This window comes from Ursus arctos, unplaced genomic scaffold (assembly GCF_023065955.2).
Source record: "Ursus arctos isolate Adak ecotype North America unplaced genomic scaffold, UrsArc2.0 scaffold_24, whole genome shotgun sequence".
In the NCBI taxonomy this organism is placed as follows: Eukaryota; Metazoa; Chordata; class Mammalia; order Carnivora; family Ursidae; genus Ursus; species Ursus arctos.
The window spans coordinates 15,463,689-15,487,361 of record NW_026622919.1 but is presented as its reverse complement, the minus strand read 5'-3'; the positions used below and the strand labels follow the sequence as shown (position 1 = coordinate 15,487,361).

General features: G+C 56.3%; 2 protein-coding genes across 4 annotated transcripts in view; one reads left to right on the top strand and one right to left on the bottom strand.

Moving 5' to 3' along the window:
- MRC2 (mannose receptor C type 2) overlaps window positions 1–9,596 on the top strand; it is a 53,424-nt gene extending 43,828 nt beyond the window's left edge. The window contains exons 17-30 of one of the 2 annotated variants that reach the window (XM_026512538.4): window positions 91–251; window positions 350–417; window positions 1,132–1,232; window positions 1,527–1,669; window positions 4,732–4,846; window positions 4,975–5,138; window positions 5,309–5,417; window positions 5,962–6,200; window positions 6,358–6,526; window positions 6,624–6,773; window positions 7,095–7,214; window positions 7,400–7,579; window positions 8,001–8,027; window positions 8,243–9,596. In XM_026512538.4, coding sequence (XP_026368323.1) covers window positions 91–251; window positions 350–417; window positions 1,132–1,232; window positions 1,527–1,669; window positions 4,732–4,846; window positions 4,975–5,138; window positions 5,309–5,417; window positions 5,962–6,200; window positions 6,358–6,526; window positions 6,624–6,773; window positions 7,095–7,214; window positions 7,400–7,579; window positions 8,001–8,027; window positions 8,243–8,463 — 1,967 coding nt within the window. In that variant the 3' untranslated portion in view covers window positions 8,464–9,596. Of the gene's footprint in view, window positions 1–90; window positions 252–349; window positions 418–1,131; window positions 1,233–1,526; window positions 1,670–4,731; window positions 4,847–4,974; window positions 5,139–5,308; window positions 5,418–5,961; window positions 6,201–6,357; window positions 6,527–6,623; window positions 6,774–7,094; window positions 7,215–7,399; window positions 7,580–8,000; window positions 8,028–8,239 lie in introns of both variants that reach the window. The other variant, XM_026512537.4, reaches the window with a different exon arrangement.
- Window positions 9,597–16,817: 7,221 nt separating this feature from the next.
- The window catches only part of MARCHF10 (membrane associated ring-CH-type finger 10), a 71,632-nt gene continuing 64,776 nt past the window's right edge, over window positions 16,818–23,673 (bottom strand). For both annotated transcript variants that reach the window (XM_057317982.1, XM_026512536.4), the window contains 2 exons: window positions 20,235–20,277; window positions 16,818–16,997 (listed from right to left, as the gene is read on the bottom strand). In XM_057317982.1, the coding sequence (XP_057173965.1) occupies window positions 16,951–16,997; window positions 20,235–20,277 (90 nt within the window). In that variant the 3' untranslated portion in view covers window positions 16,818–16,950. The remainder of the gene's footprint in view (window positions 16,998–20,234; window positions 20,278–23,673) is intronic.

The window sequence follows — 23,673 nt, the reverse complement described above, 5'->3', positions numbered from 1 at the left end:
CTTGTCCGCAGGGCGAGCAGGCAAGCCCTGCCTGGCCGCCGCTGCCACGCTCACATTGCCCCTGCTGCCACGCTCACACTGCCCCCGCAGGCCGGCGGGAGTGGCTGCGTTTCCAGGAGGCCGAGTACAAGTTCTTCGAGCACCACTCCACGTGGGCTCAGGCCCAGCGCATCTGCACGTGGTTCCAGGCCGAGCTGGCCTCCGTGCACAGCCAGGCCGAGTTGGACTTCCTGGGGCACAACCTGCAGAAGGTAAGCACCCCAGTGGGTATGGGCCTGCGGGCAGTGGGAGGGCAGGCTGGGGAAGGAGAGGTCCTGCCAACCCTTATCTGCCTGACCGGTTTCCCCAGTTGTCCCGGGGCCAAGAGCAGCACTGGTGGATTGGCCTGCACACTGCAGAGAGTGATGGGCGTTTCAGGTAGGAGCCTTCCAGGGTCAGCAGGTGTGGGAGGGAGCGGGTGTCTGGATGGCCAGCCATGACCCCAGATGGGAGCTAGGGAGGCCGCCCACAGAGACAGATAGACCTGGATTTGAATCCAGCTCTGTTCCTCCCTGGCTGTGTGGCCTTGATCAAATGACTTAACCTTTGTGGGCCTTGATTTTCTCATCTAAAAATGAGCATAATGAGGCCTGCCTGGTAGGATTGCTCTGAGGATTAGAAATAAGGTATGTGAAGTCCTTAGCATAGCATCCAGCACATAATTGGGCACCAAATAATGACAGCTCCTATTATGCTGGGGCCACTCACGAATAAGGCCCCCTCAGGATAGGACATATGATGTCCTCTGGAGGGGATTCTTTGTGTTCTGTACCCACATAACATGCATGAGGGGGCTTGAGGAAGGAAGAACCAGGAACACATGCATATCTGAGCATACTGTTGCCCTTGGACCTCTGCTTTGGGATTCTTGGATTTTCTAGAGAATGAGTGCCCAGGGAGGGCTGGGCCTTACCTGGAGGCACCAGGTCTTTGAGTCCCCAGCTGCCCTGAGTTCGGTACACTCACTCTCAGCCTGTAGCCACTGAGCCCCTGGACTCGGACCCTTCCCTGCCCCCATCTCAGCGGCCTTCATTGCTGCATACAAGGGAGGTTGGGCCCGGGGCAAGTCACCTCTGCTCCGTGTCATTGCAGGTGGACAGATGGTTCTGTTATAAACTTCATCTCCTGGGCACCCGGTAAACCTCGGCCCATTGGCAAGGATAAGAAGTGTGTGTACATGACCGCCAGCCGAGGTGAGGGAGAGGGTGGGGCAGAGAGTGTGCAGAAGCTGGCGAGAGGGTTGATGTTGGGGGCAGTGTGGTGAGCCTGGGCAGGCCCATCCGTCTCTTCTCATTCTCTTTGTTCCCATAACCCAAGAGGGGCTAGACCCAGAGAGGGGACCTGTCCCCATGATCCAGCAGCCACAGAGGACCAGAGTTTAGAGCTGAACATGGGCACCTGACCCCGATGTCCTCTTCTTAGGGCACGAGGCAAGGGTGCTGCCGGCCCTGCCCTGTGCTAGAATGACTGCCCTCCTCTTTCTGCAGAGGACTGGGGGGACCAGAGGTGCCTGACGGCCTTGCCCTACATCTGTAAGCGCAGCAACAGCACCGGAGAGCCCCAGCCCCCGGACATGCCACCCACGGCCCTGGGGGGCTGCCCCTCCGGCTGGAACCAGTTCCTCAACAAGGTAGGAGGTGGGGAGGGGCCACCCAGTGGAGTCAGGGGAGAGGATGTGAACATGGGAAGGCCAAGCTTCAGAAGTCTTGGCCCTTTGGCAACATCAAAGTCATGGCCTCTTGCCTACACCCATCAGCCTCTCTCCTACTTGGCCCCAGTGCCGGGGCTAGACTCCTGGGAAAATAACTCCACCTGCTAATCCACCGGGGGATGTGGGTGTCCACATAGTTTGGTGAGTTTTCTAGATTAGCGGTCACCACACATTTTGATAATGAACTCCTATTAGTAAACACAATGTTGAGCATACAAAGTGTGTGTCTACGATATATATATCTGTGTAAATAAATATATACTTACTTTTGTACTAACAGTTCTATATAGTAAGCTCTGCACAAGAACAAAAGAATATGAAGCATGAGCTAAAGATTGAAAAAGAGCATTTTTTAGAAGATTTTATTTATTTATTGGAGAGGGAGAGGAAGAGGGCATGAGAGAGCGAGCATGAGCAGGGGGAAGGGCAGAGGGAGAGGGAGAAGCAGACTCCCCTGCTGAGCAGGAAGCCTGAGCTGGGACTTGATCCCAGGACCCTGAGATCATGACCTGAGCCAAAAGCAGACGCTTAATTGACTGAGCCATGCAGGCGCCCCTGAAAAAGAGTATTTTTAAGTTTAAAAAATTTTTCTTTATTATAGTATGAGAAGAGTACTCAAAAATGATCAATTATAATAATTATTCATCCTTAAATAATTTTAGTAAGAGCAAGGTAATTGCATATATTTCATTCTTTTTAAAAATTTTGGTCTGACACTTTGTGATTTGGGAGTTCACAGGTCTTGTTTGAAGTTCAAATTACTTTAAAACATGGATTTAATGGTTATCGTAGATGAAAAAGTCTCACAAAGGCAAATACATCAAAATGGAAAAGTTCGTCTGTCATTGGCTGGGCTTTCTTCACTTTTCAGTCCTTCTCCCAATGAAACAAAGGTTTTTGTGTAAAAACCGGCTAGTACATTTCTGCATTTTAAACTAATCTGCCTCAGAAACTAATCAGAAGACCTGATTAAGATGGTTTAAGAACAAGTCTTTGGAAGATTTTTTGAAACAACGTTGAGGAAATTGTTTTCCCAAGGGTTTTGAGCGCCCACAGAGGAAAGTTAGGGGCAGTAACATTAATCAGAAGGGTTTCTAGACGCGTCTGCGGAGTGTTCCTTCTAGAGGGTGATTTTCTTTCCCAACGTGATTACTTTTGCACTCCTGGGCTGACTGATCAGACCTGATTAGATGGTCATGGTTTTTACCTGGTGGCTGACAAGAGCTCGTTCCAGAAGAGAGGAGCCCTGTTTTCTTGTTGCTGCTTTTGCGTCCCGAGTCGGAGCTTTGATCCGTGCTTTCTTTGCCGACGCTGTAAAACCACTTAGGGGATTGTGAGGATTAGATTAGTTAACCCTAGCTCATAGAATCCATAAATCTTTGTCCTGTGTTGGAGTGTAGCCAGCCCCTTAGTGTCATGGAGCTCTTACTGTCTTCAGAATAGTCAAGCGAATATTCTACCTATTTGACCTTAAAAAAAAAAAAAAAAAAAAAAGTAACACGTGTATTATTACAACTTGGGAAAAAACAGAAGGAAAGAAAGTACAACTCACTCATCCTTTCCAGAAATAACCCCTGTTAATATTTGTTACTCTGCTTCCTGCCTTTTTGCACCTAATTGAGATCATACGACATAACACGATCTTGTATCCAGCTTTTCTTTCGCAGTGTTCTATTTTGAGCATTTTTCTCATGTCATTACATTTTTCCAAAAATCTATTCTTGTGGCTTCTTCCACCACAGAATATATGGTATATGGTACTTGGTCTCTTTCTTGATGTGTCAGCATCATTGTAAAGATACCAGTTACTCCCCTGTCGGAAGCCTTTGAAGTATGCGAGGCTGTGTGCCCCTTCACGGCCTGGCCCCAGACACCTTGCTTTACTAGTTCTCTGCCCTCCGTTACAGCCCTGTAGCATTTAGATGTAGGGAGAGTGAGTGAGAGCCTGCCTCTCCCCCTAGCTTTAAGCTCCTGGAGGGCAGGGCCCCTGGCCCGGACATAGCACCTAATACGCTTGTGCGTGGTAGGGATGCCCCAAGTGTTTGCCGGACTGAGTTGGTACTTCCTCTCTTCCGCTGCTGATACTTGCTGATGTGACCTTGCTGCTTCTAATTTTATGACTAGTCTTACTAGTTATTTAAAGGAGGCCTCCGACTATCTCTGAACTACTGTGAAATGAAATGCATGGGCTTCGTGATAAACCTCCCCCCCCAACTCTTGCATTCTTTCTGGGTTTACAGTTCTGACACTGGCATCAGTAAGCTGATGCTAGAACTCCTCCTGATAGCAAGAGCGTCCCCTCGCTAAGCACATGCTCTCGTGCCGTGCACTGTTCTCTTTAACTCTTAACAGGACCCCAAAAGACAGATATTTTTATTCCCATCTTACAGAAAAGTTAAGTCAGATCTGGAATCTGACCTGCACGTGTCCCCTGGCCCTCTTTGCGACTCCAAAGCTTCCTTCCTTTCCTTCTCCCCCATCGCACTGAGGAAGGAAATCACTGGAGACTGTTCATTTTCAAATAGTCTTCACTTGAGACGTTGCCCACCCGGCTGCTGCCCAACAAAGATCATTCAGAAGTGAAGATAAGGGCGTCGTACCGATGAACATAGAGGTCACAGGACAAAATAACAGATTTCAGGCAACACTTGGGAGGGCGATAGCTGACATCGAGACAGACCTTGTCCCCACGCATGGCCCAGGTGCTGTTGTCATAGGCAGTAGAGCCTTTGGTGGCCTAAAGCCCTCCTGCCACTTACAGACACCCCTGAGCGTCGGCAGGCGGACGTGAATGTGCTGTGCCAGGCTGAGAGGGCGCCCGAGCCTTGCTCAAGGAGCCCCAGATGTCCTGGTTCTGTTCTGTTGTCCTCACAGCCCTCGAAGCCTCCCCGGGGCCTGCCACTGAGGGCTACACAGCAGAGTTTCTGGGTTTGTGGGACAGGGCGGTGGAGCTGGACATCACGCCTCCCCCTCCGCCCCAGTGTTTCCGCATCCAGGGCCAGGACCCCCAGGACCGGGTGAAGTGGTCAGAGGCACAGTTCTCCTGTGAACAGCAAGAGGCCCAACTGGTCACCATTGCAAACCCCTTAGAGCAAGGTAGGGCCAGCCCATGGGAAGGCCCCAGTATCCTCTGACACAGACCCCCCCCACCAAAAAAATGGCTAGAGCAGAGTGAGCAAGGGGCTCTCCTGTTGCTCATAACTCTCTCTTCCGGGGGACTGTAGCATTCATCACAGCCAGCCTGCCCAATGTGACCTTTGACCTTTGGATTGGCCTCCATGCCTCTCAGAGGGACTTCCAGTGGGTGGAGCAAGAGCCTCTGCTGTATACCAACTGGGCCCCTGGGGAGCCCTCCGGCCCTAGCCCTGCTCCCAGTGGCAACATACCGGTGAGGAAACCCCTCCCTCTGTCGCCCTACCCCCTGCAACCTGCAGCACTCGCCTTCACTCCCAGGGTCCCCCCCTCTTCCAGCCTCTTTGCTTGGAGGGCAGCCCTTTGGGGGCAGTGGCACAAGGGGGAGAACTGCCAGGGCTCCTCTGAGCAGCTCCCTCCCCCTAGACCAGCTGTGCGGTGGTCCTGCACAGCCCCTCTGCTCACTTCACTGGCCGCTGGGACGATCGGAGCTGCACGGAGGAGACACATGGCTTCATCTGCCAGAAGGGCACAGGTACGCGTCACCTGGGAACTTGGGAACATCAGCACTGGGCCCGATGCTGTGGGCCATGCCTGGAGGAATGACGAAGCATGGTCCCTGATGTCAGGGGGTCCCTGGGGTCACCCCCACTGTCCAACATCTGCTTGGGAAGCAGATGGGCAGAAAGACCTGGTGCCAATCAAAGGGAAAGGCAGTGAGGACTGAGGGTCTCAGGAGCAAGGTTTGGGGTCTGGAGGGCTGACCAGGGACAGCTAGACACCGGGCATGCCTGCTGTCGGGGAACCTGAAGTCAGGCGTCTGAGGCCCCCGCGGCTCCATGCCTGTTCCGCAGGGGTTCCTGGGGTAAGAGTAGCTCAAGGCCCCAGCTTGCTCCTCTGTGAATCGGCAAGAATGTATTCTTAGTAACAGCGGCTAACACTTGCTGTCCGTCTGTGCCGGGCCCTGGGCCCAGTGGAGACCTGGTCTCAGCCTGATATCCGGTGCTCCCCCAGCTTCATGCCTGGGAATGGGGTGAGGGAGGCAGAGCCCGGCCTGAGCCCTGTCCCCTTCCCTGTAGACCCTTCCCTGAGCCCATCCCCAGCAGCGTCACCCCCTGCCCCGGGTACTGAGCTCTCCTACCTCAACGGCACCTTCCGGCTGCTGCAGAAGCCCCTGCGCTGGCACGACGCCCTCCTGCTGTGTGAGAGCCGCAACGCCAGCCTGGCCCACGTGCCCGACCCCTACACGCAGGCCTTCCTCACGCAGGCCGCCCGCGGGCTGCGCACCCCACTCTGGATCGGGCTGGCCAGTGAGGAGGTGGGCTCCCAACACTCGTCCTGGCCCCGGGGTCGGGACTGCTCCCCTGATTTCCCTCCCTGTCTCTTCCTGACTCCTTGCCTTTACCTTACCTGCCTCTGTCCCCCACCCCCCGCTGACCCCCTTCCTCCCACCCTGATGGCCCCCACGTGCCCAGGGCTCCCGGCGGTACTCCTGGGTCTCAGAGCAGCCCCTGAGCTATGTGAGCTGGCAGGACGGGGAGCCCCAGCAGCCAGGGGGCTGTGCCTACGTGGATGTGGACGGGGCCTGGCGCACCGCCAGCTGCGACACTAAGTTGCAGGGAGCTGTCTGCGGAGTGAACGGCGGTGAGTGCCCAGCTGCTGGGGCCGAGGGGCGGGCAAGGTGTATAGGCTGTCCCGGGGAGGACTCTGGGCCACTTGCTCAATCCTGCACCCCCTACAGGGCCCCCTCCTCCCCGAAGAATAAGCTACCATGGCAGCTGTCCCCAAGGGCTGGCCGACTCCGCGTGGATTCCCTTCCGGGAGCACTGCTACTCCTTCCACATGGAGCTGCTGCTGGGCCACAAGGAGGCGCTGCAGCGCTGCCAGAGAGGTGGGCCTGCGCAGGCTAGAGCCCACACGTGGTCGTTTCAGGTGGTGACCCCTATCGTGGACACTTAAAGACTCCAGGAACGCAGGCCCCTTGCTACCCTCCACCCGTAGGCAGCACTCACACAGATGTGCCCCATCAGTTTCCAGTACACAGGGGCCACGTGTGGCCTCATGTCAGTAACCCCGGGCGCCCACACACCGAGGCACACTCCACACCAACCTCCACTCAGGCTGCCGGAGAAGGGGCCTCTCTGGGGGAGGGGGTCTCTGCTCCCCCAGGGAGACCACTGTCTGTCCTGATGTGGGCCTCCCTTGTGTCCAGCGGGTGGGGCGGTCCTGTCCATTCTGGATGAGATGGAGAACGTGTTTGTCTGGGAGCACCTGCAGAGCTCTGAGGGCCAGAGTCGGGGTGCCTGGCTGGGCATGAACTTCAACCCCAAAGGTGGGTACCCTGTGTGTGGCATCAGGAGGGGGAAGCCTCAGGGTGTAGGGGGGACACCTTCCCCCAGGGCTGGGCGGGGGTGAGGACTTGCGGGAGCTGAGACTCAGTTCTCGAACAGGCCTGCTCCCTTCCACCTGCTCCTGTCTCCTCTCCCCCGCACCCTGTCAGCATCTCCTTTCCCGTAGGAGGCACCCTGGTCTGGCAGGACAACACAGCTGTGAACTACTCCAACTGGGGGCCCCCTGGCCTGGGCCCCAGCATGCTGAGCCACAACAGCTGCTACTGGATTCAGAGCAGCAGCGGGCTTTGGCGCCCGGGCGCCTGCACCAACATCACCATGGGCGTCGTCTGCAAGCTCCCTCGAGGTGAGCGCCGCCGCCCCCGCACAGCTGGTGCTGGGCCTGCGCCAGGGCTCCGCGGCTCATCTGTCCCGGACACAGCGGATGGGAGACGGGCCGGGACCGGGACCCTGCCCGGGGATAAATTGGTCTGTAGGAGGGACCAGCCCTTCCTACAAATTTCCAAACTAGATGGCAAACCCATCATTTTGTAGCGGTTAAGGGCAAGGACGGGGTTCAAGCCCCGGGCAAACCACTTAGCAACTCTGTGACCTTGAGCCAGTTCCTTCAAGTCCATGGCCTCAGTTTCTTCATATGCAAAATGAGGATAATAACAGTACCTATGAGATCAAACGGGCTGATCGGGTGGCTGGCGCTCAGGAAGCGGCCTCTGCGTGTTTGCTTGTTGTTATGTCAGTTACTAACGGGTCCCCCCTCTTCCTCGCAGCCGAGGAGAGCAGCTTCTCACCATCAGGTGAGTCCCAGGCAGGGCTGAGATGAGCCGTCTCCCGCCTTGGCCCAGCATGCCAGGGAGCGTGGGCAGCGGGGGGCAGCCGGGGGACAGTGGGAGGGCAGCGGGGGACAATGGGGGGCAGATGGGGGCAGCGAGGGACAGTGGAGGGGCAGATGGGGGCAGCGGGGGTGGCGGGAGCACAGCCCCTCTGCTGAGTGGTGGGCTTGCTACAGCAGCGCTCCCGGAGAACCCAGCCGCCCTCGTGGTGGTGCTGATGGCGGTACTGCTGCTCCTGGCCCTGCTGACCGCAGCCTTGATCCTCTACCGGCGGCGACAGAGTGCGGAGCGTGGGACCTTCGAGGGCGCCCGCTACAGCCGCAGCGCATCCGGCCCTGGCGAGGCCACCGAGAAGAACATTCTGGTGTCTGACATGGAAATGAATGAGCAGCAGGAGTAGAGCCAAGGGCGGTGGGCAGGGTGGGCACAGGAGGAATGGGGAGGCTGGGCCCTGGGTCAGCCGGGCCCCCCCACCAGCTGCCAGCCCAGGTGGCCTATGGAGGGGTGCCTTTGGAAGCCACTGTTGGGAGCTGGGGCTGATCAGGGCCTGGCTGGTGGGGTTCCTCCCTCCCGTGAGGGCTGGGCTGAGACCCGGCTGAGTGCAGCGTGGTGTTTCCCTTTTGGGGGGGCCTAAGGTCTTGTCACCTGGGCCTGTGCCCCCACGGTGACCAGCAGCAGGACGGGAGCCTCTTTCTGCCCCTTTCTCCCCAGGCGCCCCTGCCCAGGCCTGCTGACCATGCCCCAGGACCCCCCTTCTCATAGCAGAGCCTGAGGATCCTCCCCTGAGCCCTCAGCCAGCCTCTGTCGCTTCTCTCCTTCCTGGCAGCCTTGGCTCTGAGCCCCCTCCCCCTCTTCCGTCCCCTGCTTCTCATGCAGCCCTTCCTTCTGAGCCAGGGCCTCTGGGTTTGGGGAGCCCTGTTGCTCATGGTGGGTGTCAGCTGAGGGGGCCAAGCATCTGTCACTCCTGTGCCTGCTGGGGTGGCCCATGGGGCATGGAGGAGGGGCCTGGGTTGGGCCTGAGAACCAGGGCCCCACTGGGGTGTCAGCTGGGCTGGAAACAGGACTGGGAGAGACACCCTGCCCCCCAGGGGGTGACCAGGCTGAGGCGTCATCTCCTGCTGGTTGGGGGAGGGCTCTGTCCCTAAAGAGTCCCCTGTGGGGACCAAAGTAAGTTCCCTAACGTTTCCAGCTCCTGGCTGTGGTTGGAAGAGAGGAGGGGGTTGCCAGAGTCTTGGGGGCCTCAAGCAGGAGACCACCCTCTCGTGGGGCCCAGAGGAACAGTGTCCGAGCTCCTGGAGGGGCCCAGTCCCGGGGTGCTGACTCAGTGCCTTTCCAAGAGGCCGGAACCCTGGCCCAGGCTGGGGCGACGGCCAGTCCCTGTGCCATGGGGCACGGGACAATGTGAACACGGACTGAAAGTCATGGTCCTTTTTCGTAGTTCTTAATTTTTTTTAATGTGTCATTATTGTGAAGAAAAAAAAAGAAAAGAAAAAAGAAAAGCAAACAAATAAAACACCTTTAAGAGGCTTGAGAGAGAAGGGTTTCTGCTTTGTCTCTTGTCGTGTTTGGAGCTCAAGCCGTGTGTTCTTTCTGCAGTCTGCCATTTTGCTTCTATTTCTGGGCCCCGTGGAGGTCCTGCACTCCTGTCTCTTCTTCTGGGCCCTCGCCTTTCTGGGCCTGCTCACCACGTTCTCCGTGGCTGGGGATGTGTATGTAGGTAACAGCTCAGGAGCCACCGGCCCGCCGTGGGAGCTCACCTTTCACCTTTCACCTTTCACCATGTGTGAGATGGGGGGACGGGACGCACTTCCTGAGGTTGCTTGGAGGGTATTTGAGGATTAAATGAGGTCATCTGTGCCAAGCAGTGAGACCAGCAGCTCCGGGCTCCTGCAGTAAGTGTCCCATAAACGCCAGCTGCTACTGTTATTTTGGGGCTGTGGTTCCCAGGGGGCCCTTCGAGGTGCCCAGGCCAGCCCTTGGAGGGGGGGCGTTCCACGTCAGCATCCTTCCCGGAGGGGGGCCATCATACCTGCCTCTGAGCTGTGAGCGCGCGCATATTTACCCTTGCGGAGTTGGGGCTCCGAAGTCTGGCGCAGAGGCGAAGTCTGGCGCAGAGGCGGGCCAGGGGCTCTCGGGACCTCGCTCCCGCCGGTATTCACTCAGGCTATTTGAGCCTGAGACGGCACCGCAAAGAGAAGGCTCTGCTAGGAAGTGATGGCAACTACGCCGGTCCTGCCAGGTGCTGTGGGCAAGACCGACACAGGCCGTGGGGAGGGGCTGTTCGTTTGGTCTGGGGGGTGGGGTAGGGTCTCATCAGGGGAATGAGATGAACCTGAAGGAGGTGAGGGGGTGCGCCATGCAAACATCGAGGCAGGTGGAGGCAGGGGGCAGGGGGAGGGAGGCCTAGTGCTGCAGAGGCCCAGCAAGGAGGCCAGGCTGGCTGGACGGTGGGGGAGGGGAGCGTGGACAGCCCGATTGCCCTTGGCCGGGAAGGCAGTGGTAGAGAGTACGGATGTTATTTCAAGTACAGTAGGAAGCCCGAATCCAGCTGCCCCTGAGGACAGTGGTGTGGATCAGTACCTCGGCGGTTGTCACATTCTGGACGCGCACACGTGCGTGTGTGTGTGTGTCTGTGTGTTGCACACATGCTTTACCTTGTTCGTGGTTTTTTAAAACCAGTTTCTATTTTTCTGAATAGGTAATACCACCATGTGGTTCAAGGCCTACACCTAAACGGTATGAAAAGATACACTGAGAAGTCCAGAGCTTTTGGCCTGGACAGCAGGGTAAATGGGGTGCCCGTTGTTGAGCCAGGGAGCCCCCAGGTGGGGGATTGTGAATCCATGACAGAGGCGGAGCCGGACACCCCCCTCCAGCTCTCTCCTCCCTGCAGCCCCGGCAGCTGCTCTCCTGATGGCCAGCAGCAGGGCCCCTGTGGACGGATCTGGTCACTTTGGGGAGGGAGCCCCAATCCACGTGGGGGAATCCTTAATGATTAATCCACTTCACCCTGAAGTGATTTGCTCTCCAAATTGGGTAAAGGCTCCCTTTGTGAGTTAAGTGCCCTGCCATTATCTGCAGCTCAAAGACTGCCTGACCAGGCTGCAGGGAGCCCCTCTGGGGCAGAGGCCCTCTGGGAAGCCTGCTGCTGACCTTTGCCCTAGGAGAGAAGCTAAGCTGAGGGGTGAAGTCAGGGTCACGGGATCCCTGGGGGTGGGAGGAGCAGCTGAGGAACCGAGGACACCAATGACACAAATGCCTGGTGCTGCCCGGCCGGGGCTAGTGATGGTGGGTGTCCAGAGGTTTAAATCATTCCAGAAATACCTGTCCTGGCTCCCCCTCCCCTCGCCTTCTCTCAGGAGTCTGTTGTCCTCACCAGAGCCTTGCTCCCCACCCAAAAGCATTTCAGACAGCTTCAGAGGCACCTGGGGCTCCCCATAGACCTTGTGCTGAGCTTTTCTAGTCCGGGGCTGCCCAGGGGAGGGTAGAGGATGCTCTGGCAGCTCTCAGGGCAGGAGGAAGGCTCTGGGCCTGGGCGGGGTGTGGGGAGGTTGCCATTTGCCTCTGGCTCCAGGGTAGTGCTGGTTTTAGGGGGTACCCAGACCACAGAACCTGCTGTCTTTCTGCTCATTTCAATTCAATAAACATTAAGCACTTCTCTGCACTCCAGACTTGCTGGGGGTGGGATGCCCTGAGACCCAGCCTGGTGGGCCTGGCAGAGGGCACGGTAGGCCAGGCCCCGAGGCCAATCTTCACTTGCAGGGCTGCGCTGGCTCAGCTCTGGCCCCCGGGATGTCCAGTGGCAGCTCACTGAATCCATGAATGAACGGGAGAACGGGGCCACTCTCCAGAGAACGGTGTCAGATCTGCTCACAGCCTCTCCTTGTCCAGGCAGAGATGGCCTCCTTGCAGGTGTCCTGGCGGAGCCGGCCTGGCCCGATGGGCAGCACTGTGAGGCGGCAGGGGTGAGGAGCCAGCCAGCCGCACCGCATGGCTTTCCTGGAGCAGGGCCGGCTGAGCCCTGCCAGGCTGCCCTGAGCACCGGCACTCGAGCGTGTTACAGGCACAAGGTGGAGCATTGCGTCTTGAGGGCGACGGGAGGAAGGGGGGCAGGAGGAGGAAAGGAGAGGAAATAGGGAGGGGCCTCAAGGGGCAGACCGGGAGATGAAAGTGCCCAGACGTTCCGGCCTTTATCTTAGGGGCCAGGGCCGCCAAGAGGCCCCAGGAAAGGGCTGACTTCAGTCTGGACTCCCACCAGAGTCAGCACCCCCTTGAGCTGTAGATTCCGATCCTTCCTTGTCCAGAAAAGCAGGCGGGCCGCCAGCCCGGGGGGAGGGAGGAGAGGAGCTAAGCAGCGGGCAGGCGTCCCCCCACCCCTTGAAATGGATTCGTCGCTGGCTCTCAGTGCAAAAAAAATTGACTATCTTTTGATATCAGCAGATGGCAGGAGTTTGGTTTTAGCTGTTTCCAGGAAATCCTGCTCCTGGCTTTCTGGTCCAGTCCGAGTTCTCCCCTTTCTTCCCCGGCACCTCTAAATTCTGTGGTCCTGTGGCATGTGCAGGGACCCGGTCCTTGGTCATTGAGTGTCCCTGCTGGTTGATGCAGAGATGCCCTTCTTTTGCCCTTTTGTGTCTCTCTCTGGGACATGGGAAACTTTTGGATGGTGTCTTTCCCCATACTGGGGCTGCAGGGGACTCAGGACACCGCCTCAGACATGCCAGTGCTCCATGATGATAATAATTAGCAAAATATTTCTTATATACTAGGTATAGCCCTGTTCTTTTTTTTTTTTAAGAGGGGGAGGAGCAGAAGGAGAGGGAGAGAGAGAGAATCTTAAGCAGGCTCCATAGCCAGCGTGGAGCCTGATGTGGGGCTCTTTCTCACAACCCTGAGATCATGACCTGAACTGACATCAAGAGTTGGATGCTTAACTGACTGAGCCACCCAGGCGGCCCATACATATATATTTAATATGTATATGTGTGTTGTTGTCCCCTTTTACAGATGAGGAACAGAGGCACAAGAGGGGAAGGACTTGCCATGCCACCTCTCTGCAGTGCTCCCCTCCCCCAGTCTGTAGAAATTGGGGCGGGGTCGGCAACAAGCATGGAGAGCCCCTGGGATTTTGCAGTCAGGTTCTGAGACTCAAGAATTTTGTCTCAACCTATTATCTCCGCTGAGAGAAGCCTCTTTTGAGTTTCAGGGCTGAGAATGACCGCTTTCCTTTTGGTCTTCCATGGCTTCCCCTCCAAGGCAGTGGAGGAGGGAGACCCCAGTAGCCTCGGCTGGGGTAGGACTGTCGGATACAATGCACAGAATTGCATAGACTGCATAGAAATGAGGTGAAGGCTCGGTTGATACATTAGCCATTTTCACGGTTATGGATACTTGAAAGCTCCTACCCGCCTCCTGAGTGGGAGTCGGCTCACCCGAGGCGCTGTAGCGACAGGGGGCCCTCCCCTCTTTCCTCCTGCCCCTGTTCGTCCAGCTCCCGCTCTCCTCATCTCGCCAGCCTGGGCGGTGGTGGCTGTGAAGCTCCCTGCTGCCTGTGTGTGGACTCTCAGCTCCCGGGGGCTTGGCTCCCGGGTGTCCCGGCTCCCCTGCCCAATGAACCCTTTCTAGCCCGCTGCTCCCCCTGCACCATGTATCTGCGTGTGCCCCGCACGTGCCCTTCCCTCCACCACCTCTCTGCTTGCCTGTGCACCATCCTTCAAGGCCCTTTTCTCCTCCACGAGCCCTCCCTCCTCCCTGCCCCTTGGTCCTGGTGACCACCTATTCCCAACTTCTGGAGTTGGTTAAGGTTGTTACCCTCTCTCTCAGACAGGCCAGGAACGTGGCCTTGGCCACCAGACTGAACTCACCTTGTAAACTTGGGCACATCGCATAACTTGCCTGAGGTTAGTTTTGTGATAGTTGATTTCGTGTGTCCATTTGGGTGCCCAGACAAGCTGGAAGAGCGTCATTTCTGGGTGCATCCGTGAGGCTGTTTCCAGAACAGATTAGCCTTTGAATGGGTAGACTGAGTAAAGAATATCTCCCTCCCCAGGGTGGCCATTCTCCAGTCTGTTGAGGGCCTGAGCACAACCAAAAGGCAGAGGAAGGGTGAATTTTTCTCTCTGCTGGAGCGGGGACATCCATCTTCTCCTGTCCTGGAGAATCGGCTCTCCTGGTTCTTGGGCCTTCAGACTTGGATTGGGACTCAGAGTGTTGGCTCCCTGCTTCTCAGGCCTGCAGGTTTGAACTGGAATGACATCACTGGCTTGCCTGGGACTTCAGCTCCCAGATGGCAGATGGTGGGGCTTCTCAGCCTCTATAATTGTGTGAGCCAATCCTTCATGATAAATCTCTTTCTACATATTTATAAATATATCCTACTGGTTCTGTTTCTCTGGAGAACCCTAATACAAGTTTCCTCTCATGTAACTTGGAGTTAGTATCTGCCTCACAGGCTTACAGAAAGTGCTCTATAAGTGGCATCTGTGGGTTCGTATTACCTTGATTTGACTTTTTCTATATATGACCTGTTGCCCCCATAAGACTGTGCTCCTAGGGGTGGGCATCGTGCATTTGTCGTGTGTCTTCACAACCTGGCATATGACTGATGGTTGATACATGTTTGAGGGTCATGATGAAGCCAAAGACTTCTTTAAAAAAAACTCATGCTCCATCCACTGTCTCTCAACCTCTAATAGACTCTGGCAATATTGACTCAGTTAGAAAGGGGCAAGGGAGTCCTTTTCGCCAGGGTCTTTTAATAAATGAAACTTGATTCTTTGGGCTCCTCAGGCCACGAGAAGCCCCATCAGTGAACCCCTGGGCCATCGCGATGTGGAATTAATGGTGCAGGAAGACATCGGTTCTGTAGTGTCTCCACTTCCCCTCCCCAGACCTCCAAAGAGTCACTCCTGGTTTCCTGGGTCAATCCTTGAAATCGTTTTCAACCACCAACATTGGCTGATGGGAACCTGGGTGGGTCTCGGGGTAGCTGCCTCAAACACTACCTCATCTTACAGCAGACTTGTCTTGTCAGAATGTCTATATGGCCACCTCAGACTCCATCAAGCTCTCTATAGAACTTTGTTTTTAAATATGCATTGTTCCTTCTTAGACATTTCTCAATATTGGCTCCTGGACAAATCTTTCATCTTTAGTCAACTTTAGAGTCCAGTTGAAAAATAAAGGCCCATTTTCTCATAGAATGCTTAGGGCTTGGGCTCCGTTTGTGAATGGAAGAATTTGAGGTTTTAGGATTTTTTTGTTTTTGTTTTACATCAGGGAGATATTTTCAACTAGAATGGCTCTTGTAAGTTCTGTTAACATTCCAGGGCGTCCCCTTCCCTTGCTCTCGGATCTTGGAGCTAGGCTGCCTGGCTATATCCACCGGTTTGCAGGAATAGAGTCACTTTAAATGTGAAGCTTGTCAGGGATGGACGAGATTTTGAGGAAACTCAATCAAGTCCAGACTTCCTAAACCCTACTGGCACCACCATTCATCTCGGGCAGAACCCTCTTTGCTGCAAAATCTGCAATGGCCGCTCCTGGTCTCGAAGGTGGGAGAAGCCCCTCTTTCTCTTCATTACCCCTTTCTGTCCCTCTTCTCCCTCATTCTCTGTCCCTTCCTCCATTTCTTTTTTTTTTTTTAGATTTTATTTATTTATTTAAGAGAGGGAGAGAGAGAGCACAAGCAGGGGGAGCAGCAGGCAGAGGGAGAGGGAGAAGCAGACTCCCCAGTGAGCAGGAAGCCTGACATGCGCTTGATCCCAGGACCCCAAGATCACGACGTGAGCCGAAGGCAGATACTTCACCGACTGAGCCATCCAGGCGCCCCCTTCCTCCATTTTTAAAGAAAATTTACTGAGGCACGCGTGACATTCCACCACAGGGCTCACCCACTGCGAGCGCGCAGTTCAGCGAGCTTTAGTGAGCTTACCCGTCGGAGAAGCACCCCACGAACCAGCCGGGAGAGCTGCCTCCTCACCCAGATCCTCCCGAGCCTGTTCGCAGGCAGTCTGTCCTCCGAGTCCCGGCCCTGCGGCCACCGATCTGTCTCTGTGGCTCCGCCTGTTCTAGAAATTGCGTGTAAATCGAATCATACCCCACGCTGACCTTTGTATCTGGCTTCCTTCACCGAGCACCACGTACTTCATTCCCTCCATCTTTATTTTTTGAGCTATCTTTGCCTCTCTCTCTCTCATCACACACGAACATCCAGTTTTCTCACTACCCTTCCCTGACCTTTTTTTTTTTTTTTTTAAATAGGCTCCATGCCCAGCATGGAGCTCAGGGCAGGGCTTGAACTCATGACCCTGAGATCAAGCCCTGGGCTGAGATCAAGAGTCGGGCGCTTCACTGACCGAGTCACCCAGGTGCCCCTGGACCTTTTTATTTTATTTTTTTTAACCTCACGTCTTGATCTGGTCTTTGGGCCCTAAGGTGTAAATAGGAGAGTAGCGTGGAGACTAAAACAAGCACACAAGGAAGCTGGGTGAATAAAGCCATTTTATTGAAGATGCGGCCCGGTTCCACTTGGGGTGGAGGGAGGCCCGAACAGGCACCCCGTGCAGAGGTGCAGGCTGCGGGGCTGCAGGGCTGCGGGCTGCAGGGCTGCCCGGGCTTCTGGCCGAGGGGCAGCAGCAGGGCCGCCGGCAGGGACTCAAGGAGCCCCGGCTGCCTGGCTTGTGCTGTCGGGGACTGCGCGGGTCCCTGCTGCTGTCCCTCAGGGTCAGGCCAGACCCCGAGGAGAGAGGGGCACAGGGTGAAAATGGTAACTGTAAACACTGTGGTTTCAGTTTCAGTAAAGAGGAGGCGGGAGGGAGGCACATGGGGACATAGAAAAAGCGGCTGTGGGGAGATGACTTCGCAGAGCTCCGGGGGGCCAGCTCCCTTGCTAGACAACGTGGCTGCTGCTGTCATTTCCATCCCCCAGCTCAGAATCTGGAAAGCAAGAAGGTGTCTCAGGCTGGAGAGCCAGGGTGGACGGTGAGCTCTGCCAATGAGGGTGTGGCCCCTCCTGCCCCCACTCCAGCCCTGGGTGCTCGCACGTGCACACACACACACCCCACAGTGCCTGGAACAGTGTGAGTAACAGAGGCCTGCTGTATCGGGAATCCTCGAATGCCCCTTGGGGCTTCCAGCCAGGCCAGGACAGAGGGACTGTAACCCCTCAACAAAAGGACCGAGGTCCACATCCTCACTGCCCTGGTGCAGCAAATGTTCCGGGGCAGAATCCCTGGCGGAACCCTGCCTCCCCTCAGGGTAACGCCCCCACATGAACGCCCCTTTCCTTAACTTGGCAGGGAAGTGGCTGGAGGGTTGACCTAGGTCTTTAAGAAATCTTTCAGACATCAAATGACTGGAGGTAGAGGGTCCTGTGATGGGAGGAAGGGGAACAAACAGGCAGTAGGAAGGCAGTGGGGTCTGAATGGAGGAAGTGGAGTCTGGGGTGGCGGTTTTTATTCTTGGGGGAAATTCTTGTTTTCAATATACTTTTCCCACTGGCTTGAGTGCTCTGGGATTGTCTGGAAACCACTGAAGGGCAAGGAGCAGGAGCAATTGACATCCCCTCATTCCTACCAGGACCCTCTGAGCTTCTACCTCTGCTACAGGGAAGCCGCAGCCCCACGAGCTGCCCCTGTGCCCTCGCCTATCCTGTTCTGTCCCCCGAAACTAGTTGCCTTGACTTGTGTGTATGCAGGTGAGGTGGTCTGGCCCAGCCTTTGGCCTGAAGACCCTCAAGCCTGTTCTTGTCCACACCTGTATGGATGGCCTCAGAGACAGTGTTCCCCTCCCAGGCCTTGGACTTGGTTGTGGTGACAGCCATCTGTGCCAGCTGGGGAGCGGCTGTTAGGCGGGCTGGGTCACAGAACCATGCAGCAAGTTGTCCAAATTGGCCACACCCACCCGGGAACTGGCCCTAGCTGCTTTTACCTCAGTGCTTCCTGTGGCCCGCATGTGTTCCAGGCGCCGGGGTGGGGGGTCCCCAGTGAGACGGCTGGCAGTGACACCACAGAGCCACAAAGAGGCTGGCATCTCCTTGTGCCACCCGGCGGGCCCTGATGTCTTTTTCTTCCCTTTTCACCTGAGCTGAGCTAGGGCAGCAGGTCACAGCTGTGACTCAGCTCTGGCAACACATCTCAGCAAAGTGCGCCAGCCAGGTGAGTCACACCAGGCCGCTGGGGACCAGAGAAGAGTGTGGCCATCTGCCTCTGGCTGCCCTGGCTCGTCGCGATCATGGCCCTGGCTGGAAGCCCGGCAAGGGCTGCACCTGACCAGCGTGCCAAGACCGTCCCTTGGCTCCCACCCACCAGTTTCGGGGATGGTGCGGGGCCGCGGCGGGTAGAGAGGGCCTAGACCTATAGTTCTAGGGGGATCTGGCTGCCCCCACTTTGGGGCGGATCCTACAGCTGGTCCCAGCTTCCTGGGGAGGGATGGTAAGTGACGATCAGTGGGACCATCTGCCTCTGAGCGACGCAGGAGGGCAGCAGCGCAGCGCCAGGCACTCGCAGGGAGGGCCCTCCGCTCTCCGCCGTGGAGACTCGTTTTTTTTTAAGCAGCGCCCCAGGGATGCTCTTCTCCCGTCCTCCAGAGAGGGCAGTCTTCCCTGCGGCCGGGGCTTGGAGGCCCCCCAGGACCCCGGGGAAAGGCTGGGTCCCCGGCACAGCGGGGCGACAGCGTTCCGCGCTGGGCACTAGGGGTCGCCCCCGCCCAGCCGAACCGCAGGGCGCGCGGGCCGCAGGTTTCCCGGGACCGGGAAGAGCCGCCGGCGCCGCCGGGCCGGGGGGCGGGGCGGGGCGCCGCCGAGACCCTGGCCCGAGCCGCGGGGGCCCCCCGCTGCTCCCCGAGGTCGGCTCGCGGCCGCGTCCTGTCGGAGCAGGGGCTCTCGCCGAAGGCCGCCACGGGGACCCGCGAGCGAGGCGCAGAGGCGCTTTCCCCGAGACACAAAGGTCTTTTCTAGATCTGCCCGCTCCCTTCCCGCTCGCTCGCTCGCTTCCCGGCTGCCGGAGGGGGAGCGACAGCCCCGGGTGCGCCCGGGCGACAGGGCCCGGCGTGGACAAGGACACCGTGGTCGCGCCCGGGGCTGGCACTCCGGGCTCCTTTTGTGAACGGGGGGAAGCGTCCCCTCCCCGCGTCTCTGAAAACGGTCAGCCCGGGTTCTCAGCACTGCGTGCCCTGAATAATAAATTGGCTTCTCGAGGGTCGTACTCTGGGCCCCGCCCTGTGGAGCTTTGAGCTGGTCCAGCTTCTCCGGGCGGGCCTATGGGGGGTTCCCCCCAGCATCCCCGGGCCGGGCTGCGTCGGGATGATCAGGGGCCCACCCCAGGGGCTGAATCTGAATCTCTGGGAGGGGCCCCGGAATCTGCATTTTCGGTAAATTCCCAGGTGATTCTGACGGCAAAGCCAGTGTGAGAATCGCTCTTCAAAACCTTAAACCTGCCTTAGGGCAGGCAGTTGTAAGATTTCTCCCCTGAAGACCTTCTGGAACTCGAACTGTCACACCCGCCTTGGTCCACTGCGATGTTTCCTCTCCCTGCTGCTGGAGAAGCTCCTCCGGAGCCTGGCTGCAAGCCCTCCCGCTTTAATGAAGCACATGTGCTTCAGCTGGGTTTTCTATGGGATAATGAACCTGTTGGAAGGCAGCTGTCCTGCCCTCCTTGGGGGGACCTTTCTCAGGAGAGCTGTTTTCCTGGCTCAACCTGTGAATCCGGCAGACCCACCTGACCCGGCCGCAAGGTGAGAGGATCCATTACAGCCACCAGCTCCTGAATGAATGGGGTCCCTTCCCATAGTGGCTAAACAGCGCCCTTCCAGAGTTTAGATGATGACCCAAAAGGCTCCCCCCATGTACTGGATGCTGGAAAAATCCCAGCAAAGGAAAAGGGAAAAAAACCTGCAGCAAGTCATCCTGGCCCGCCTGACGATACCATCTTCCCTCTCGCTGGCCCTTGTGCTTGCTTTCAGGATGAATTAAAATCCTTATCTGTTCTGCATCCAGCGAGCTCGGGACTCGCCTTCCTGACTGCTGCCGCTAGAGTTTCCCAGGCTCGGTGGGGTTATTTTTGCCTCTGGGTGGTGGTCATTACTTCCTTCCACAGTATGAGGTTCCACACAGTGACAGAAAAAGAGTAAATTAGCAAACACCCGCAAAATGGCAGGACTGACCCCCAAACCTACTTTCATTTTCTTCGGGTCTGGGTTGTGGGTAATTTCTTGACAACTATGAGAAAGAAGACAATGAAAAATGAATTGTTTTTCCGAAGCAATTGTGAACAGATGTATAATTCCCCGCTCTCAGGAATGTTCTGGGAATCCCTTACGTCACCTTAAAGGGGCAGAGGTGCCAAGGGCAGCGTTGATATTCAACACCTGCGGGACTTAGCCTCGCCCTAAAGACAGGGCAGAGAGAACCCAGGTCACCTTCGCTGGCGGTTCAGGGCTTCTAAATTTGGCCGTGGGAGCAGACTTGCTTCCTTTTGGCAATTGATCTGAACAGCAGAAGCCCACTCCGAGGGTCCGAGAATCACATTTACAAGCCGTGGGGGTGAAGGCCGTGCTAATTGGCCACTTGCCTCACCCCTGGCTTTTAAACAATCAGTTGTATTCTCTGCCCAGCAGGAAGCAGCAGGCCCATCAAGGCTCCGGGCTCCCTCTTTGTTCTGACTTTATGGCATTTTATGCCACAATGAGAAACACTGTGTGCTCCGTGGGAGCCCATTGTGCCAGGCTGCAAGGATGTGGGCTCCCGCGTGGAGGGCGGGTGCTCTCCCCCCAGAAGAGGCGCTTTGTGACAGGCTGGTGGGCAAAACAAGGGGTGCCGGACACTGTTACTGGGGCAACTGCTGGCCAGTGTGGAGGCAGCTGTGGCTCCTGGGTCCCTGTCACCTGCAAGCCGGAGAAGGATGGACTTTCTTCTGAGTAAATTCCACACATCAGGACTGTGCTAACCACGGCCCCCAACCCCTCCGGGCTGCTGAGCCGGCCTCATCCCACCTCGAGACTCGGGACCAGCTGACCGCCTCTCTATGTAAGCCAGCGCTCATTCCTCGAGGAAACGCCATCTGGGTGAGTAGGGACGTTTTCCCAAATGAGGGCCAAGCCTGGGCCTCCGAGAGTTTGGGTACATTTGGTTCTTTGAGGCAAGAGTTTTGGGCTTTGTAGAAACGGTGTGAATGGAAGGGCCTGGAGAAAGTCTCACACGCAGATGGGCCAGGGGAGTTTCGGAGCTCCTTCAGGACCCTGCCTGCCTCCCAGGCCAGCCACTGCCCCCCGCCCCTCCCCCGAGGGTTATACAGGTGAAGGTTTCCCCACAGGTGAAATGTGAATCCAGGGTACCTGGGGCAGGGCACCAAGGCAGTGCTCGCTCCAGGAGGTCACGGGCACTGTCATGATCCCTGGAAGGCCTGGGGTCCTTCTGCCCTTTGCCTTTTAGCTCATGGACAGAGATTCTTGTATTTTACCTAGTTTATCGAAGTTGGCCCTGAACAGGGGAGCAGCCATGGGCAGGCAGGGAGGGGAACTCAGGGTACAGGTACATTTCATTGGGGGAAAAGGAGAGCAGGGTACAGACAAAACCCATGGCTAGGAGGAAGCCCAGGACAGGGAGCTTTGGGAGTGCAGGCCCTAAATAGTGCAGTATCCACTTGGGGGCTGAAAGGGGAGGGAAGGCGAGTCCGTTTAGCTTCACCACACAGGACAGCCCTGTGTACCTTCCTGTCTCTGGTGCCCCCACAGGGGCCCCCTTCACCTGCCCCCATTGCAGCAGGGGCTGGGCTGGTTTCCCCCTCCAGCCCATCCTCTGCATAGCTGCTCCAGTTTTCTCTCGAAAACGCAAATCTCCTGGCCTGCCCATCTCAGGCTAGAAACCCTTCCATGGCCTTCCAGAGCTGCGCACAAACCCTCCACTTCCTGCTCCCTTCCTGCCGGCTCCAGCCACACGCAACTCCCTGACTCTCCCAAACATACGGGTCTTTTCACTTCTGTAAGCCCCTGCCTTTCCTTCTGCATCGAGTGCCTTTTTCCCTCACCACTGACCCTTGTTCCCCTGCTAAACTCTCCGAGATTCAGTTCCAGCATCACCTGCTTGGCAGCTCAGGTCATGAGAGCAGGAATGGAAGCAGCTTTGCCACCAGGCTCTCCAAGCAGTGAGAAGGCTGATGGCAAAGAGTACAACCCAACTGGATTGAAAGCAAGGTCTCTGAAACGTGCGGACCCTGCTGGACAGTCTGTCCTGGAGGAGGAGAGGAAGGAAGGGGTCACCTAACTGCTCGGTGTTCTTCCACACCTGGTTCCATCTGCTGTCATAACGCAGGGCACGTTGTTTTCGATGCTCTTAGGTACGTGTTTATCTCTCTTTAGACTCTGAGTCCCTTATAGGCAAGGAGTGTCTTAGTCATCTTTGGAGTCCCAGAATCTAGTTGCGAACCTGGCACATAGTAGGCACACAGAAAATCTTTGAATAAATAAATCTATACCTTGAACTTGAGAGTGTTCCTCTACCTTGAATACTGTTCTCTCCACAAATGCGTGGTAACCCTTTCTCCAAAACCTAACTCAAGACTCACTTCCTGGAGAAGCAGGTTTTGGTGTATTAGTTCATTGATTTGAGCATCCAAGGTTAATGTTCACCTACTATGTACCAGGCATTTTTCTAGGCACGGGAGGGTGGTGGGGTACAAAAAGAGTTCCAAGCCCCAGTGGCTAGTGACGGCCCCTCCCCACCCCCAACCCCTAGCAGACCATGTCCTCATCTGCCAGTGTGATCACTCAGTGCTCCTGGCCTCCGTGGTGCCCGGGACGTGGTCAGCGAATATGATTGACGGTATGCCCAGCACCATGACACAGGTGTGGAAGGCCTGGCTTTGCCTTCAGGGAGCTCACAACCTCACTAAGGAGACAAATTGTTTGTTTATGGCATCACTGGACACCCCGGAAAGTCCTGGCCAGGGAAGATCTTGTGTTGTCAATGCACGACCTCTGGGAACTCACTGGGTCCACTGGTTCTCTCGACCAAGTGCTACTTTCCAGTCATTTCCTGTCTTTATAAATATGTGAGTCTCATCTTCCAACTTGATCAGAAGCTCCTCAAAGAATGGGACAACATGGCAGCATGTCCGGTAGCCACTTTCCCTGATCTCCATCTCAGCGCCTGACACAGGCCAGGGCATGAATGAATGAGTGATCATCAGCATGGACGAGCATTCCTCCCCGGGGGTCCTAGTGAGACCCCATCAGGGAGCCTGACGTGAATGGGTTCTCTAGTTCTGATACGTAAAGGAGAGAGAAGCGTTTTGTTTTGTTTTGTTTTTCTCCCCCCAACAGAGGCTTCTTTTTTGCTAAATGTTACCCTCAGATTCTTTGTTTTCTACAAGAAGATACCGAGACTCAAATCCAGAAGACTGAATTTGACAAAAGCCATTTGGGTCCCTCTTCATTGGCTATTTGTACTGGTGATGGCTTGGTGCTTTTAGTGTGTGAGGTCTATTTCAGGGTTTCTCAAACTAAATGTAAGCTTTAAGAGCGCTGCCTGGTCCTTCCTGCTTCCTCCCACCTCGGTTCCCAGATTGCTCCTGGTGTCACTGACTCCTTCTCTAGGATAGCTTTACCAGAAAGTTCT